Source organism: Carcharodon carcharias, chromosome 7 (genome assembly GCF_017639515.1).
Source record: "Carcharodon carcharias isolate sCarCar2 chromosome 7, sCarCar2.pri, whole genome shotgun sequence".
Taxonomy (NCBI): domain Eukaryota; kingdom Metazoa; phylum Chordata; class Chondrichthyes; order Lamniformes; family Lamnidae; genus Carcharodon; species Carcharodon carcharias.
Window position 1 is genome coordinate 17,102,574 of NC_054473.1, and position 19,831 is coordinate 17,122,404.

General features: G+C 40.8%; 1 protein-coding gene across 3 annotated transcripts in view; it reads right to left on the bottom strand.

Annotated features, from left to right (window-relative positions):
- Positions 1 to 19,831, bottom strand: part of LOC121280182 (TRAF-interacting protein) — a 62,075-nt gene that overhangs the window by 16,388 nt on the left and 25,856 nt on the right. For all 3 annotated transcript variants that reach the window (XM_041191909.1, XM_041191907.1, XM_041191908.1), the window contains exons 6-9: positions 9,866 to 9,993; positions 9,662 to 9,756; positions 7,355 to 7,468; positions 2,317 to 2,404 (exon numbers count right to left, since the gene is read on the bottom strand). In XM_041191909.1, the coding sequence (XP_041047843.1) occupies positions 2,317 to 2,404; positions 7,355 to 7,468; positions 9,662 to 9,756; positions 9,866 to 9,993 (425 nt within the window). The remainder of the gene's footprint in view (positions 1 to 2,316; positions 2,405 to 7,354; positions 7,469 to 9,661; positions 9,757 to 9,865; positions 9,994 to 19,831) is intronic.

Sequence of the window (19,831 nt, forward strand, 5' to 3'; positions counted from 1 at the left end):
AGATTTGCTTTTAAAAATAATTCCAAATATTTTTCCTTCTAAACTGTAGACACACTGATGCTTAATTTTTAGGGAGGGTGAGGGAGGGAGGCCGGGATCAGCTGAGGATGTCGGCAAGGCCGGGGCTGCAGAGGCCATTCTGATCTTAAAGGTAGGGCAGCTATCATTCTTACTTCTATTTTCCGCCCTCCAGCAGTTGGATTGGCAGCCTTGCTAGTTGCCAGGCACAAAAACCACAGCCAGGGACCCTTGGGATGGTCCTCAGCAGTTGGCTGGGATAGGGTAGGGCTGGTTATAATTTGCTGGACAAAGAAGGGGGTACTGGGATGGTTGGGGAGGGAGACATCGGTGAAAAGGAGAGCGAATACCCTCTCTCCTCATCGTGAGGTGTTAATATCTTGGCCTCTGTCTATCTGACTGATTTCCAACATCGCTGATCAGAAGCTACATCAACCTTGTCCAATTACGATTAGCTGGTGTGCTGCTATTCTCCAATACTCTTTTCAAATGTAGCTACTGAGCAATACACTATTAATTCCAGCAGGAAACAAGATCTCAAACCAAATAATAAGAAACATTTCTATTGACAAATTAAATTTATCCTCTCTCCCTCCCACAGTGATCTGTGCCTTTTGCTTTGAGTACCACACAAATAGTACATCTGATGGCACCAGCTTGTTCCCCACCATTGACACGTACTGAGAAATGTAAACCAGCTGAATTTCCCTGCATTAGTGGATCTTTTATACAGAAGTTACAGCACAGAAAGAGATTCATTTGGTCCCTGCCAGTGTTCATGCTCCACACAAGCCTACTCTCACCTGCTTTATCTAACCCTATGAGCATATCCTTCTAGTCATGCGTACAATCATTGAATTCATCATCAAAGTACTGGTGCAGTAACTCAGTTATTACCCTGTAAAAGAGACACTCACGTCCTCTGGAAGCACCTATTTTGAATGAGGAACAAAGTCCTGGCCATGCCATAAACCAGAAACACTGAAAACCCCCACATACTCCTTCAACCAACTCCATTTCCACACTTGTGGCAGGAAAAGCAAAATGCAATATTACAAGCTTGGTTTCTTCACAACAGAGAAACACATAGCTCAGTTCACTCAAGGGGATCTGCCCGCAAGTTAAGAAATTAATTTGCAGCATTTAAAAATAACCTATTGTGACCTGGAATGCAGAACGGAAGAGCAAAGCTAGGGGCCACCAATACAAGGTAGTCACCAAAACTCAAATAGGGAATTCGGAAAAAATTCTTGTCCCAGAGAGTGGTGAGAATGTGGAACTTGCTACAGCAGGATGTAGTTGAGGGTGAACAGTTTAGATGCATTTAAGGGAAAGCTAGATAAGGAGGTGAGGGATAAGGGATTAGTGGGTTATACTGATCGGGTTAATGAAGAAGGATGAGAGGAGACTCACTGCCACATAAACTATGGCGTGGCATGCATTCTGAACTTGTTTCATTCTCCACAGATGCTGCCAGACCTGCTGAGTATTTATAGCACTTTCTGTTTTTATTGGGGGCATTGACAGGTTGGGACGAAAGGACAAACAGCACAAAAATAGGCCAATGTAAATTCTATGTAACTATCTGAAAGGGTGGTAAAAACACATTCAATAGTAACTGTCAAAGGGAAGGTGGTATATATTTGAAAAGGTAAAATTTGAAAGGCTATGGGGAAAGAGCAAGAATGTGGGAGTTGGATTTTTTTTATTCGTTCATGGGACGTGAGCATCACTGGCTAGGCCAGCATTTATTGCCCATCCCTAATTGCCCTTGTTTTAGGGTGCATTTAAGAGTCAACCACATTGCTGTGGGTCTGGAGTCACATGTAGGGCAGAGCAGGTAAGGACTGCAGATTTCCTTCCCTAAAGGACATTAGCGAACCAGGTGGGTTTTTACAACAATCGGCAACGGTTTCATGATCATCAGAGTTTCAATTCCATATTTTTATTGGATTCATATTCCACCATCTACCATGGTGGGGTTTGAACCCAGGTCCCCAGAGCATTACCTTGGGTGTCAGGGTTACCAGTCAATGACAATACCACTATGCCACCACCTCCCCCAGTAACACTTTAAAAGAGCTGGCATAGTTGCGATGGGCCAACTGGCACTGTAAGATTCTATAGTCAGATTTTTGTTAAACTATTTCAATAAAACTGGAATGCTTGCAATTACTTTTTTTAAACCTATGAAGGCTACACTAAACTTCACATATTCAGAGAACCAAAAATTTCAGGTTGACAGAAAGCCAGAGTGACAGAAGCTTAAAACTGTTAACTTCCTGATGTACTACTAACCTTGCAGGTGGTAATAAAATGTTCTCTCTTGAGCTTCTCAGACATATCAATGGATGATTTAAATGTCTCCTTCAAGTTTTCATATTCCCTGTGCACAAGTCAAACAGTGACAAGGTGAAGTGAAGATTGCCACCTGGTTCCCCAAAGAAGCTCAGGGTCCCGACTAATCAAGGTTTCATTTTATAGGAAAAAATCCCAACAGATTTTCTCAGCAGTTCAGTTGGATGCACTAGCAGAATGCATTCTGACAGGCAGGTGATACCTGGAAAAACTCAGCAGGTCTGGCAGCATCGGCGGAGAAGAGCACAGTTGACGTTTTGAGTCCTCGTGACCCTTCAACAGAACTGTTCTGTTGAAGGGTCATGAGGACTCGAAACGTCAACTGTGCTCTTCTCCACCGATGCTGCCAGACCTGCAGAGTTTTTCCGGATATTTCTGTTTCTGTTATTGTTTTGAATTTCCAGCATCCACAGTTTTTTGTTTTTATTACAGGCTGGTGATCACTGGACTGCACCAACACAGGCTGATTATAAAAGAAACCACATGTCTTCAGCCAGTAACTCAGTTGGAAATCGCAATACTCAATTTGGTGCTGAGGCAGAATGGGTCGCTAGCTGACTTCAAGACAGTAAACAGAAAGTGGGAGAAAAGGGTAGTTATTCAGTTTGGCAGAAGGTGGGAAGCGGTGTTCCATGAGGATCAGTGCTGGGACCACTGCTGTTCACAATTTACATTCACAATTTCTAAATCTGGACATGACACCAGATTGGGGAGATAGTCAATACTAAGCAGGACTGCAACTAATTACAGGAGGACATTCATAAGCTTGCAGAATGGGCAAATAATTGGCAAATGAATTTCAACACAGATAAATGTGAGGTAGTACATTTGGTTAGAAGGATAGGGAGGTCACATTAATTGGAAGGTGAGAGTCTAGGCAGGGTAGAGGAGCAAAGGGATCTTGGGTGTACAAATATATCAATCATTTAAAGTCACGCCACAGGTTAGCAAGGGCATAAAAAAGCAAACCAAGCACTAGGCTTTATTAATAAGGGAACAGAATTGAAAAGGAGGGAAGTGGCTCAATGGTATTCATTTGACCACAGAGTACTGAGTGCAGTTCTGGTTGCCATATTATAAAAAGGATATAAAAGCACTGGAGAGGGAACTGTATGCTATTATAAGGTTAATACCTGAAATGCATCAGCATACATATCAGGAAAGGATCCACAGACTTGGTCTGTTACCTCCTGAAAAAAAAGGGATTGAGGGGTGACCCAATGGAGGTCCCGAAAGTGAAGAAAGATTTTGATAGAGTGGATCCAGAGAGAATGTTTCCCCTTGTGGGGGACAGAATAACTACAGACCATCAAAAAAGATAGTCACCAAGAAAACCAATAGGGAATTCAGACGAAACTTCTTCACACAGAGAGTCATAAGGATGTGGAATTCACTACCACAGGGAGTGGTTGACGTGAATGGTGTGGATGAATTTAGGGGAAGCTAGACAAGCATGTGGGGGAGAAGGGAATAGAAGGTTATGATGGTAGATTTCGATGGGGAAAAATGGGAGGCGGCTTTGAGTGGAACATAAGCACCAGCATGGACTGGTTGGGTCAAATGGCCTGTTTCTGTGTCATATATAATCTATGTAACCCTGTGCATACAGATCAGGCTCAACGTGCAGCCCATGCAGGGTTAACCCTTCCCCAAGCCACAGCAGCAGTAGAGGTGTTACTGTTGGCTGCACTTCACCTAGGCTTAGGATTGGGGAGGAAAAAAATTAACGAGGGCTAGTGCTCCTGATTGCTATTCAGTGATGACTGATGAACGATGTGCCTTTGGGGACATGATTTGGCTCAGCTGTGATGCTCATAATGTTTAAATAGGCTGCATTAACTGAGTTACAGACTGCAGGAGGATATCAGGGCCACTGACATCTCTGAAATTCTAGGTCAACAAACGTTAGTATCTTTATGGGTGGTCAGGGGATATAAAAAGCTGCATAGAAATATCTGATGTAAGGCAGACTAATGTTATAGGTTGAGCACCAGTTGCAAGTCCCACCATCTTCACTGAATGCCACATTGATACCTGACCCTTCAATCCCAGTCAGTTCACATTTACAGCCTTTATTCTCAATGAACTCTGGTACCAATTCAACCGAAAAAATAAAAATTGCAATCAAAACATGCAAAATCAAGGACAACTTGAGACAGCAGAGCCATAAGTTATTCCAGGACTTCAATGGCATAAGCCATGAGTGTGAATAATTTAACTGCACTGTTTTCTCCAATTAAATATTGGTAAGACTGAAGGCACTGTTTTCAGTCTCTTTCAAACTGTGGTCCCTAGCTACTGACTCCATCCCTCTCTCTGAGAACAGTCTGAGAATAAAAAGTCCTTTTGCAACATGGGTGTTGTGTGTGACCCCGGAATGAGCTGCTGACCACTAAGGCTGCCTATTTCCAGCTCTGCAACAATGCCCCTTCTCAGCTTACCTGCTGCTGAAACCCTCATTCATGCCTTCATTACCTCTAGACTTGACCATTCCAACACACTCTTGACTGGTCTCCCATATATTATCCTCTGTAAACTTGAGGTTATCCAAAACTCTGCTGCCTGTGACTTGACTCACAGCAAGTCCAGTTTCCGTATCAACCCCGTGCTTGCTGACCTACACTGGCTCCTGGTCAAGCAACATCTTGATTTTAAAATTCTCATCTTGTTTTCAAATCCCTCCAGGGTCTTGTCCCCTCCCGATCTCTGTAATTTCCTCTAGGTCCATAACTCTCATAGATTGCTGTGCTCCTCTAATTCTGAGCTCCTGAGCACCCCCCTTTTTAATCACTCCACCATTGGTGGCCACCCCTTCAGCTGTCCAGACCATAAGTTCTGGAAACCCCTCCTTAAACCTCTCTGCCTCTCTTTTCTCTTTTAAAATACTCCTCGAAACCTTCGACTTTGACCAAGCATTTGGTCACCTAACCTCTTTCTGCAGCTTGCTGTCATATTTTGTTTTATAATGCTCCTGTGAAGCACCCTGGCATGTCTTATTATGTTAAAGGCACTATATAAATGCAAATTATTGTTATGCAGTTACCAAAGTTATTTCAACTCAACATTCATGGAAAAAGTTTTATTTTTCCTCATAAAATCTAAACATTATAAAGAATATAGAAAGGGAATAAAACAGGTGAAGAGAATTATTAGAGTTCAGGTGTTATTTATTCTTTGTTCAAGTTGAAGCCATAGAATTAATGTCAAAGTTACCGTAATCATTAATAATTCTGCAGGTATTTTGCAGTTTTCAAGTCTAATTATGAGAGAGGTTTAATGCCTAGTATGCATTATGAATGATTCTCTGGCACTTTCGTTGAAAAAGGTAATCTAGTTCTGATAAAATCAAAATACTGCGGAAGCTGGAAATCTTGAAATAAAAACAAAAAATACTGCAAAAACTCAGCAGGTCTGACGACATCTGTGGAGAGAGAAACAAAGTTAACACTTCAAGTCCATATGACTCTTCTTCAGAGCTTCTTCCTCCGAAGAAGTCATATGGACTTGAAACGTTAACTCTGTTTCTCTCTCCACAGATGTTGTCAGACCTGCTGAGTTTCCCAGCATTTTCTACTTCTAATCTAGTTCCGAGTTATTTTCAGTCTGTGTAAGGAATATTGATTTTCCAGTAATTACGTCTGTCACTGTATTGAAAGCATTTCTTTGACAAATCTCCTTTTATTTCAATGGAGTTCCCATTCAACCTGTTAGAACATGCAAGAACGCACCAGTCATTTTTTTCATATAATTAGCACTTCAAATTACAGATAACATTGTACATGTCAATTTATGCTTTAGAATGCTTAATTTAAAATATAAATTGATAGAGTTATTGTATTGATAATTGTGGGTTTTTTTTATTGTAACATCTGGTTAATAAAAAGGCTACAGTAAATCCTTTTTCAATATTTTTTTGTTTAAAACCTTATTTGGGACATGAAAGATTTCTCTTACTAAGAAATTTGATGAAATTTTTCCCAAAAGGCATTGAGCAATTTGATTAATTCCATTTTTAAGTGGACATATGCACATATATTTTACTAAGTTATTGCACATTTAAACTGCACTTGAGGAGTGACGCATGATGAAGTCTTAATTCAATGACTCACAAAGGGAGCAAATTCACTTTACTTTTGCAAATGCTAAACCTTGCAACTTGACTGCTGAGTTTAAAACAACTGAACACATAATAGTCTACGTAACCCATTATAATAAACATTTAGTCATCTTTAATCGAGATAAATATATACTCACTTCACAAAACAATTTGCTGCTGCCTCAAGTTGCAACTCTTTCTAACCCAAACCTCTAGATTTTGGGAACTAGGGAACAAGTGCTATAAATTTGAAGGAGTTACTCCTTTGTGCACAAGATTAAAAAGTTTGTTAAAAATCACGATAATCTTACTCCGCAAACATGAGGTGAACACACTCAATAATATCAATCAAGAGATTTTACTGGTATAGTCTGCATCATCTGACTGTTGTTGCTTTTGTTTCCCCTCTCCCCTGGTCTCCTTTTCCTTTTGCTGTTAGGGGCAAATTTAGTCTGTGCCCCCAGTTACCTGTTCCTACAAATTTGAACCTGGAAGGACACAAGTACAGAAGAATTAATTTTTCCCCCCCCACATACTTTGAACCCAGGAGCAACAGCAAGTGTTCCCAGTCAGTTTGTAGCAGGTATTAAGATGCACGATGGTAATGTCCTCGAATTTGTCTTAACCCCACCTTCAGATGAGCACCATCCACTGAACCATGATGAGATTTCCTGCAGCATCTATCCATGTGGGCTTTGGTCAAGATTACTAATTTAATGCCATCAGTGCAGAATGAAGAATATCCTAGTGTTTTGGATTCACCTCTGCTAGGAATTGCATTGAATTTGATCAAACTTAGAATGTGTCAGAGCTTGCAGAGGGGTGGGATTTTCCTCCCCCTGGACCTGCTGGACTATTTGAAGACAAAAAAATCGTGCTTACTTTTTTAAGGATACACAGTAAATGGACAGCTGCTCTACTGCTGATTGTCCTATTCCCATTTCCTGGATCATTTCCTCGACTTCTGGCCTCTGGCTTTGAAGCAGCACCTGAATACTGGGGACAAGAACAAAACGCTGGGTGGGTTAAAATCTCAAGTTTGTACAGTAGTATCTATAGCACAGATAGAAGTGGAGGACGTGCAGCTCTCCTGAATTATCAGATTAATTGAGCCATTCAGACCAGGAAGTTCCCAAATTTGAACCCCAGTCCACACTACGTTAGCTGAACTCAAATGCTATTTGGAGCTACAATTGCTGTCAGCATGCATAGATTGGAGGGCATTCTACATATAATATGTTACATATGTGGTTGAGCCATATGCTCCTAACTGTAGGTAAACAATTCTCACTGCAGGTAGCAAATACACTGTTCAGGCATCAGGTGAGGACAGCAAGAAAGATGGCAGCACTCGCCCTCAAGGATCACACGTGCAGTGCCAGGTACCAGAGGACAGAATGGACACTAGCAAGGAGTTAAAGCCTTGGATAGATGGGAGGAAAGAAAATTGGTGAGAAACAAAAAAAATAAATGAAGCATTTGTTTTAACTGGGAACAAGAAATCTACCCATAAACAACCTGACCAAATAACTAGACAGTCTCAGACCTGAGAATTAAGAATACTTACATCACCACTCCTTTGCACACAATTATCTATTTGTAACACTTCCATGTTTTTCCGAGATAACTGTTTTTGCACAAAGGTACATAGTGTCTCTGAGACTTTCTCCCCTGAGCTCTTAATTTACAAGGTGCGATCGAGGAGGGCTTGCAATATTGGCATGTTTCTGTCCCTTGAGAATGGTGCACTAGGCGAAGAAATACTTGAGTGGCTGAATTGTGTAAATTTTGCAATTCATTAAAAATGGTATGGTAATAAGTTAAATTACTGTCTTGCTTCATAATTTAATTCCCTTAGAAATTTTCACCAGCGTTTTTCCACATAAGTTTGATAAGTGGCAATTGTTGAATGAGAAAAGGGAAAAATGAGAAAACCTAAAACATAACTGCTTTATGGGGCTATATACGACTGACCCAATTGATTATTTCTTCTTTGAAACAATGGACCCCTATCTGCCACAGGCATTGTGGGCCGAATGGCCTCCTTTGGTGCTGTTTCATTTTACAATTATCACCAAATCATCCAGGCTTCAACTGAACGAACAGTTGGATGATCACTAAATGGCATGAGTAGTCAGCAAACAGACTGCACTGTTTGGAAGGGGAAGACAGAACTAGAATGAAAAATCCAGGCTTCACTTCATTCTTGTTTACTCCATGGACCATTTCACTTGCATAATTTCTGCAAAGTAATTATACCATTTAATAATATTTGCATGCTCATTAAGTTTATCATTCAAAACTCTGCTGCCCATCTCCTAGTTCATATCAAGTCCTGTTCACCCATCACACCTGTGTTCTCTGGACTAGATTGACTCCTGGTCAATCAGTGCCTCGATTCTAAAATTCTCATTCCTGCTTTCAAATTCCTTTATGGCCTCACTCTCCCTATCTTTGTCATTTCCTTCAGCCCTACAACCCTCTGACATTTCTGCACTCCTCCAATTCTGGCCTCTTGAGCACCCCCAAATTTAAACTGCTTCACCATTGACAGCCCAAGTCTTCAGCTGCCAAGGCCCTAAGCTTTGGAATTATCTCCTTAAAGAAGGACAGCGAGGCAGAAAGGATTAAGGCGCACCTTAAAATCTACCTGTCATCTACTTTAATATCTGCTCCTGATGCGGTTCAATGTCAAGTTTTATCTGATGATGCTCCCGTGAAGCACTTTGTGATGTTTAACAACATTAAAGGTGGAACATAAATGCAAGCGGTTGTTTGGGTGGCTGCTGCCATGTGTTAGGACATGGGCATGTATAGCTGCTGCCACATAAGTGTTTTGTTTTTACAAAATTGATCAATGATTTTCTCCCTTTACTCCTTGGTGATTCCCTTTGTATCTACTCAATTTGTGACTTAGGATCTCAGTTGGGATGTAAATGATGAGCAACCTGTAGTAATAAATTTAAAATGTTTAAATAATGAATTAAAGGGAACCAGATGAACACATGAGAAAAAAATAATAGAAAGTTGAGCTGATGGGGTTCAATGAAGAGGGGTAGGGATGACTGATATGAAGCATTATCACCAACTTAAGACCTATTGGGCCAAATGGTCTGCGCTGTACATTCTATGTGATTAACAAAAATTCGCATGGCCATTTATTATATACAAATACTGTTTTCATCATACTTTTCTAACGTTTTCAATTTTCGTCGAAGCCTTTGTGCCTCCTCCTTTGCAGATTTGGAGTCATCCTGCTGCTGTTCCAGGTACTGCATCTGCTTCTGCGAATATAAAACCCAGGGGCAATGTAAAGACAGAATAATGTACCAGTGAATAAATGCATGCAGGTGGCTTCCAGTCCAATGCTGAGGACATACATGTATGAATTACCTTGAGAGTGGAGCACAGCATTTCTGTCTCAGTCAGCTCCTTCAGCAAAGACTCAACTCTCGTGTTGCGTTCGTCCAGGGTGTTTCTCAGTTTATCAATGATTGACTGCCGATCCTTCTTCTCTTTCTCTGAAACCAAACAACCAGGTTAAGGACAAACAAATGCCCTCATCTTCCTCGTGCATTCAATAAATCTATCATGAACAGAGTGCCAGCTTCATTCAGCAGTTAGCATTCTGACATCTGCAGCAAGAAGTTGTGGGTTGAAGCTCCATACTGAAGCACGAGTTCCTAATCTAAGCTGATATTTCAGAGCAATATTTAGGAGGTGCAGAATTGCTGGCGATGCCACCTTTTGGATTAGGTCCTATTAGTCTGTTTAAATGGATGTAAAGATCCTGTGGAACTATTCAAAAAACGGCGGAAAATTTTCCCAGTGTCCTAAAAAGCACTCCTTCCTCAACCAGCATCACTCACAAAGAGCAAATAAACCTGTCCCATGTATCACCTATCCACATCCTGGGGGCTAACCATTGACCAGAAACTGAACTAGATCAGCCATGAAAATACGGTGGCTACAAGAGCAGATCAGTGGTTGGAAAGTTGCATGGAATGACTCACCTCCTGACTCCCCAAATACTGTTCACCATCTAGAAGGCACAACTCAGGGGTGTGATGGAATACTCTTGACTTGCCTGGATGAGTGCAACTCCAACAACACTCAAGAAGCTCGATACCATCCAGGACAAATGAGCCCATCCACCACCTTAAACATTCACTCCACTGTCAATGTGTAGTGACAGCAGTGTGTATCATCTACAAGATGCACTGCAGCAAATCACCAAGGCTCCTTCAACAGCACCTTCCAAACCTGCGATCTATACCACGAAAAGGACAAGGAAAGCTAGATCCCCTCCAAGATAAACACAATCCTGGATTGGAGCTACATCAACACTCCTTCACTGTTGTTGGGTGAAAATGCTGGAACTCTCTTCCTAACAGCACTGTGGGTGTACCTATACCACATGGACTGAAGTGGTTCAAGAAGGCGGTTCACCACCACCTTCTCAAGGGCAATTAGGGATGGGCAATAAATGATGGCCTAGCTAGTGGTGCCCACATCCCGTGAATGAATAAATAATAAAAACATTATGTCTGTGGGATCCTGCTCTACTGAATTTGCTGCCAACATAATTTCAAGTCATTCATTGGCTGCGAGTCGTTTCGAGACATCTTGTGGAAATGGCAAGATGCAATATAAATCCAATACTTGCCCTTTCCTTTTCTTGTAACACATTTTTAAGACACTCAAACTTGGACAACTCTGCCTCAAGGATCAAAAAGATTGCATGGTCCAAGTCTACAGAAATAGTCCTCATCATAGTTGGGTGTAGGAAGAGGAAGGGAGGTGACAGCAATTCAACTCTTTTAAGCAGAAAAATTAACATCTGTGATTAGGACACAAACCACAGGAAAAGGCTGTTAGCAATGTGGCAGGGAGAAGAGGGAGGCGGGGGAATTAACAAACCAGTGTGATCAATAAGAACTCTTAGGTCAAGTGGGTAAAGTGCAGAGTAAAGCCCCATCAGGACTTAGCCCCTGCCCAACCCCCAGCCAATAATAGAACTTGAATCCAAACTAAGAAGAGCACTGTCAACCAGTGTCACTTCATCCAATCTTGGAATGCTATTGCTAATAACAATTCATTCCATGGATCTATGGCTAAAAGTAGGGTTAAAGCTACTCTCACCATTCCATTTTGGAACCTTACAGCAGGCAGAGAGAACACTTTCACTCTGCTCCAGGACTGAAAGTACAGTGACAAAACCAAAGTCAGATAACTACAGCACAGGCTCTGATGAAAAGTAATTGAATTGAAACATTAGCTCAGTTTCTCTCTCCACAAATGCTGAGTATTTCCAACATTTTAAAAAAATTTCAGGTAAGTATAGACCCATTAGTCTTCTCTTTTATTGCCCAGTAACTAACCGAAGACAAATGGTCTCTCTCTCTCTGTCATTTTCCACTCCAAGTTTGACGAGAATTTCAATGATTGTTCAAGCTTGGATCCCTAATTCTTTTGATCCTCAAGGAAGGGTTGACAATGTCCAACCAAATCTAGAGTTAATAACAACTATAAACTTGATGATTACTGTGTACATTAGCAACTCGATGAACAGCAGTCAACATTGATTGAGAAGGGGAAGGTCCCATCAGGTCCACCAACTTGACTTCAAATTGAGTGCTTTTTTCCCTTGCACCACAACAGTGATTAAACAGTGATTCAAACGTCCTGTATTGGTTAGGAAACACTGTAGGACATCCCAAGATAAAGAAAGGCTCAATATAAATGCAAATTCTTTCTTTGAAGAATTAGCATGCCAAATGGATTGTGATAAGTGTCACGATTCACTGGGGATAATGCACTGTAGTATCAGACCCCACTGCTCCCAGAACTGTGACAAATGTGAGATGTTGAATCAGATCACCAGATTGCCCCAATTCTACCTGACTGTCTAATTTAGGTTAAAAGAATACATGCGCCAGGTTTGTAAACTTAACAATAACTGTTTGTTAAACAAATTGTCTGTAAGCAGTGACAAAAGAAAGAAATATGAACTGCTAACTTTTAATTCTATAACTTCAACTTTATCCCTTCTTAAACCCCTACATGCATACACACCACACACATCCCATGGATTTTAAGGGTGAGATAAAACAGTTCAATAACACCAATCTGGAATTCAGGATTAGATGGGTTGATAAAAGCAAAATACTGCAGATGCTGGAAATCTGAAAGAGAAACCTGCTGAACTGCTGAGTTTTTCCAGCATTTTCTGTTTTTCTATTATATGGGTTGACTTTGATTGCTTTCTTCTAAATTCCTTGCAGGTTGACATGAGGTGGTCTCCCAGCACTTGCAGTCTGTAGTTCTCTGGTTGAAACTTGCTTTTAATGTCTCTACTGATGATTTTTCCCCTTTTCCTCCTGACAGGGGTTTCTCAAAGAAAGAAGGATATAGTGATGTGAGGAATTGCCAGCTAGCTACTATGGCAGGATTACTGGAGTCTTACAAAACACAGGACAGAGTGGTTTCAGGTCTTTTTCTCTTTTCAGGCAAGGAGCTGATCTACTGCGCTATCCTCACAGAGAACCTGGCCACTTGGTCAGGAGCCAATCAAAACATAGTCACGGGGCAGTTCCCTCTTAAACCAGGTCTCCGTTCCAGAACCATTTTCCAGGTCACCATTTTCCAGCACCAATGCTGTCCAAACACTGCTCCATAATAGTAACATTGTAGATTTTCTTCCTCCTGCTCCATTGAACATCTCCTTTAAACTGCAGCCATGGTAGCTCTCAAAGTCACAGTCCAATCCCAAAGCCAAGTCCAAGAAAAAAAAACAAAAATATGCTCTTTACATGCCTCCACCCTTAAAAAGGGGAAACGTCATTTTAAAAATGCACTTCATCACAGGGTATGTGATACAGAGACAACAAACACAAGAGTTACACTCATTCATCCATCCTTCCTTCCCCCTTATACAATCTTAAGTATTAACTGAGTTCAGTAATTTACACCCGGGGCAATGCATTCACCATCACATTATCTGTACTGACAATGTGAACAATCCTTACATTGAATGGTTGAAACAACAGACTCCATCTCAATGAACGCTAGTGGATTATAAAAAACAAAAAACTGCGGATGCTGGAAATCCAAAACAAAAACAGAATTACCTGGAAAAACTCAGTAGGTCTGGCAGTCTCTTCCACGTCAACTCTTTTCTTCTCTGCCGATGCTGCCAGACCTGCTGAGTTTTTCCAGGTAATTCTGTTTTTGCCAGTGGATTATGGTTAGTGTAGATTAGTGTTTCTTTGTTATCATCCTCTTTTTTCTGTTCTTTATCTCTGTTCCTATGATCTTCTTTGCTCCTACCTTCCATCCCTTTCTTGCTTTTGGATTTTGCTCTTTTCTTGATCTTTACTCTTGCCCTATTCTGCGTCATTACTATTGAATTTAACCCAGTTTTCTTTGTGTTTTTGTTCCCTGCCTCTGCTGTCAATTTTGATAATTGGTCACCTTTTTCTTTATTCTCTTTAATATTTTGACTCAACGCTTTCATTTTGTTGTTATGCTGCACTAATTTTGATTCCACCTTTTCTTTCATTCTGAAATTTGTTTTTATACTGATCTGCTTGTTTAGGGGCTGAAACGTCCTCTTTAGAAACAGTTTCAATAATTGCAGATAACTGATCTATTTGGTCCAGCAGCTTTTGTTGTTCCACTTGGTATTGTCTATTAAGCAATGAAATAGCTTCTTCCTTATCTGAAAGGCAAACACTATGCTCAAGCTGCAACTTCAGATAATTTGTTTGTTCCTCCAAGCTCAGGATAAGGAATTCTTTATCTTTTACCTGTTCTGTGATGGATTCATGCGCATATGCACTTTGTCAACTATTTTCGATACTGTTCGATGCACGTCTCCTTCTCATTTAGCACTTGACAGTGATGTTTCCTTTCTTGCTGGAGTGTGTTCTGTTGCGCAGTAACATTTTGTAGTTCAGATTGCAATACCTTAAAGTTTTCTTGTTTGTTTTTCAGTTGTGTCATATGTTGTACTGAATCGTTCAATAAGACATAAAAATAAAAACAAAAAACTGCGGATGCTGGAAATCCAAAACAAAAACAGAATTACCTGGAAAAACTCAGCAGGTCTGGTAGCATCGGCGGAGAAGAAAAGAGTTGACGTTTCGAGTCCTCATGACCCTTCAACAGAACTAGCCTTGTTCTGTTGAAGGGTCACGAGGACTCGAAACGTCAACTCTTTTCTTCTCCGCCGATGCTGCCAGACCTGCTGAGTTTTTCTGTTCAATAAGACATTTTGATTTACTACCTCTGCAAGTTTAATTTCTAGTTCACCAACTCTATTGATCCCTTTCACAGCTCCCTTTTGTACCATCTCAAATTGACTTTGGTATCCTTTAATATGTCCATGAAGGATGTTCATTTTATCAGTACACCTTATATTAAAGTCATTGGTTTGTAGCTTTATTTTTGCATCTGCTTCATTAAAATAATTAATTAATTGCTCTACTTGGCTCTTCATAGAATTGTTATGATGCAGGAGGAGGCCATTCGGCCTATCTTGTCTGCATTGGCTCTCTGAGCATTTTAACTTAGTGCCCAACCTCCTGCCTTTTCCCTGTAACCCTGCACCTTGGACGATTATTTAAAAAGAAACAATGCCCTCTTGAATGCCTCAGTCAAATTTGCCTCCACTACACTTCTAGGCAATGCATTCCAAACCCTAACTACTTGCTGTGTAAAAGTTTTTTCTCACCTCGCATTTGCTTCTTTTGCATAGCACTTTAAAACTGTACCCTCTGGTTCTCAATCCCTTTACAAGCAGGAACAGTTTCTCCTTATCTACTCTGTCCAGACCCCTCATGATTTTGAAAACTTCTATCAAGTCTCCTCTTAACCTTCTCCTCTCCGAGGAACACAGTCCCAACTTCTCCGATCTTTCCTCATAACTGAAGTGTCTCATCCCTGGAACTGTTCTCATAAATCTCTCCTGCACTCTCTCTAATGCGTTCACATCCTTCCTATAATGTGGCACCCAGAACTGTACACAATACTCCAGCTGAGGTCTAACCAGTGTCTTACATAAGTTCATCAAAACCTCCCTGCTCTTATACTCTATGCCTCTATTAATGAAGCCTGAAATACTCTATACTTTAGAAACAGCTCTCTCTACCTGTATTGCCACCTTTAATGACTTATGTACATGTACACCCAGGATATTCCTCAGTTTTCTTCAACAAACTGCTAAGCACATGAATCTTACCCTGGCTCTGCTCATTTGTTTTTTTCAGTTCAGAGTTAAGACGGTTTTCTAATTCTGTTCTTTCCATCAAAGTTTGACTGTTAGTCTCTTCAAAGGGTCTGCAATTTAGCTTTAAGGGCTGTTTCATTTTCTATCAAAGTATCAACCTGAACCAATGCTTCCTTTAATTCCCCTTGAAATTGCTGTATTTTACTTGCTCATAAAGCAACCTCCTCTGTAAGTTCTGTTATTTTCATGGATATCTCTTCCTTTTCATTATTGCAGGTTCTGTTTTAGCTCTCTCAATCCTTGTTGCTTGTGATTAGATTCCAGCTGGCTCACTGTTTCATTAATTCCTACAGAACTTGTGGGTGCCATTTCCAGCAGCTTCTCATTGAAGATTTGTTCCTTTTGAACAAATCCCTTCTGCTGCTTTTCCAACTCTACTTTTAATTTAATCTCCTGTTCAGAAAGTTTCATCTTTAATTTATCCTGCATTTCAGTTCCCCTTTTTAAAAACATTTTCCAGTTTTGTTTCAAGTGCTTTTATTTTCCTTCCATATTCCTCATGAAGTGAAACATTTTGCTGCTCACTTAATTTTTGATCTTCTGTTTGTTTTTGAGTGAAGAATTCAGCCTCAGCTTCAGTGTGAGCTGACTGTGTTAACTTGTTTAACTCTGGATCTACTTTCTGAGCCTCAATTAAGGAAGACATGCCAAACACTTTCTTTGAATTATCCTCATCCTTAAATAAAGTTTTGGCTAGTCTAACATCTGCTTGAGGTATTATGTTGAGCTCCGTTGAAGGACTTTGTTTAGCCATTGCTCTGGTCACACACACGATGAAAAGTGCCAAGACCTTGTTCTTGTAACTGTTCTGTCTCTTTAGCTTCTCTCAGACTTTCTCTGATTATGGGCGAAGCTATAATCTTTACTCCTGCCAAATCATCCCCCAGGAGTAGACCCACCCCATCCAAGGGTAATTTCTTAACCACTCCTACAACCACTGATCCAGGCAACAAATCACATTCTAATTGCATTTTGTACAATGGAACTGGGATATACTCTCCACTTGTCCCGTTTACCAATACTTTAGCTTCCATTGAACTCTCTGGAGGGAAAACGAGGTTCTTCTCCAGCAAAAATGTTTGAGTAGCTCCCGTGTCCCTTAATTTAGTTATGGGTTTAGCTGCATCATTTGGTGAAAAAAGGGTTATCTTCCCTTTAGACAACAACCCTTTATACCTCTCATCTACCTTATTCACTTCCTGCATTCCGGTTTACCTCCAGACCCTTATTTGTAATTAAAGCTACAATTTGGTCCATGGCATTTTCTTTGAGTTTCCTTTTCAGAATCACTCTTACAATCCCCAGTAAGTCCCATTGGCTTCCATCGCAACTTCCAGTATTCTGAACGAATGTGTCCCACTTTATTACAGTGGTAACACTTCAGCTTTCAAGTTTCACCTCCACCCTCAGTACCTTCCTTCCTGATCTGGGGAGGAGATCTCAAAGTATTCCCAGCCATCCATTCTTTACCCTGGCTACTTGCCTTCCTTTCACGCTCCCACTTTCTATCCTTTTCAAATTTATTGGGGTAATGGAAAAAAGGTTTGCTCATAATCATCAGCCATTACTGCTGCCTGTCTGGCAGTTGCAACCCATTGGTCTTCAATATGGGTTCTAATTACAGAATGTAGGGAGTTTTTAAACTCTTCCAAGAGAATAATCTCTCTGAGAAATTCATAGGTAGTTTCAACTCCTTATGCTTGCAGCCATGTGTCAAAACTGCTTTGTTTAAGCCTTTCAGATTCAGTGTAAGTTTGCCCAGGCTGTTTTCTTAAATTTCAAAACTTTTGTCTGTATGCTTCAGGGACTAACTCATATGCACTCAAAATGGCCTTTTTCACCACATAATAATCCCTAGAAACCTCATTTGACAGTGAGGCATAAATTTCCTATGCTCTACCTGTCAATTAGTTTTGCATGGACAATGTCCAGTTTTCCTTTGGCCAATTCACCTGTTTAGCTATCTTCTCAAATGAAATAAAGAATACTTCAACATCCCTTTCCCCAAATTTTGGAAGAGCTTGTACAATTTTAAATATCTCCCCACTAGATTCTGATCTGGTCATAGACATAGACACCTCCTGGTGTCTCTTTTCTAACTACCAGCTTTCTGAGCTGGAATTCTCTGTCTCTCCACTTTTCTCTTTCCTCCTTTTCTAACCTCGCCATTTCTAATTCCCTTTGGAATACCCTTTCTCATTCTGCTGCCTGTTGTTTCAATTTTTTTATTTGCAACTGAATTTGAGCCCATTCCAATGGACAGCCCCTTGGAGAGCTCGGTCTCTCGGGTATTCCTTCCATTTTTAAATGCTGTGCTATCTCTTCGATTGTCTGTGCCTTCCTAGCTTTGGCAGGCAATCCTACCCTTAATTTACTTGCCAGTTGGATTAACCTGGCTTTTGGGATCCCTTATAAAATTGTCAGAAACATCTCTTCCACTTGCAGGAAGGTTTCAGCAGTTTCCAGTGCCATCTTATTTTTCATAGTACAAACATGGTGTTTCCTTTACTAAATCTACACACAAATCATTGTTGTCTTTTGATTCAAAAAATCCCGGACTCGAGCCCCCAAACTTTGGGGCAACTCACTTGGGGGAGGGGGGGTGGTAGTGCGCTGTAGTATCAAGTCCCACTGCTCCCCGAGCTGTGACAAATATGAAAAGTTGAGTCAGACCACAAGATCGCCCCAATTCTGCCTAATTTAATACAAGCATCAGGTTTGTAAACTTAACAAGTAAATAACTGTTTATTAAATAAATTGGCTGTAAGCAGTGGCAAAAGAAAACAATATGAACTGCTGAGTTTTGACTCTATAACTTAAACTCTAACCCTTCTTAAACCCCTATACACGAACAAACAGACACACCACACACAAGGCATTCAAAACATGGATTTTAAGGGTGAGATAAAACAGTCCAATAGTACCAATCTGGAGTTCAGGATTAGATGGGTTGATAAAAGTAAAATACTGCAGATGCTGAAAATCTGAAAGAGAAACTTGCTGAACTGCTGAATTTTCCCAGCATTTTCTGTTTTTCTATTGTATGGGTTGACTTTGATTGCTTTCTTCTAAATTCCTTGCAGGTTGACATGAGGTGGTCTCTCAGCACTTGCAGTCTGTAGTTCTCTGGTTGAAACTTGCTTTTAATGTCTCTACTGGTGATTTTTCCCCTTTTCCTCCTGACAGGGGTTTCTCAAAGAAAGCAGGGTACAGTGATGTGAGGAATAGCCAGCTAGCTGCTATGGCAGGATTACTGGAGTCTTACAAAACACAGGAGAGAGGGGTTTCAGGTCCTTTTCTCTCTTCAGGCGAGGAGCTAATCTACTGCACTATCTTCACAGAGAACCTGGCCACTTGGTCAGGAGTCAATCGAAACACTGTCGCTCGGCAATTCCCTCTTAAACTGGTCTCCCTGCCAGCACCATGCTGTCCAACCTGGCACACACTGCTCCATAACAGCAACATTGTAGATTTTCTTCCTCCTGCTCCATTGAACATCTCTTTTAAACTGCAGCCATGGTAGTACTCAAAGCTACAGTCCAATCCCAAAACCACAGTCCAAGAAAAACAAAAATATGTTCTTTCCATAAGTCCCATAACATGGTCTACCTAGACTTCCAAAAGGCTTTGACAAAGTCTTATGTCCAAACTTCTCAAGTAAGGGATCTGGGGTACCCTGGCAATAGATCAAAAGTGCTTGAAGGTACTTGTTAGAAGTGCTACTTTGGGGAGGGGTACAAGCACTGACTGGGATGTTCCAAGGATCAATCTTAAGACCACAACTGTTTCTTATTTATTTCAATGACTTGGTTGTAATAGATGATACCCAAACTAGGACGCCCATTAGAATCAGAGGAAGCAGCCTGAAAACTTGGAAGCGGCTCAGAAGAATAGAGGGGCCACAGATTACTTGGAAAATGGGAGCCTGGATGGGCTAGAGGAACAAAGGGATCTTGGAGTACAAGTATACCAATCACAAAGTTGCACCACAGGTTAGGAGGTCATAAAAAGGCACAACAAGCACTAGGCTTTATTTCTAGAAAGAATGGAAAAGTAGGGAGGTCATGTGA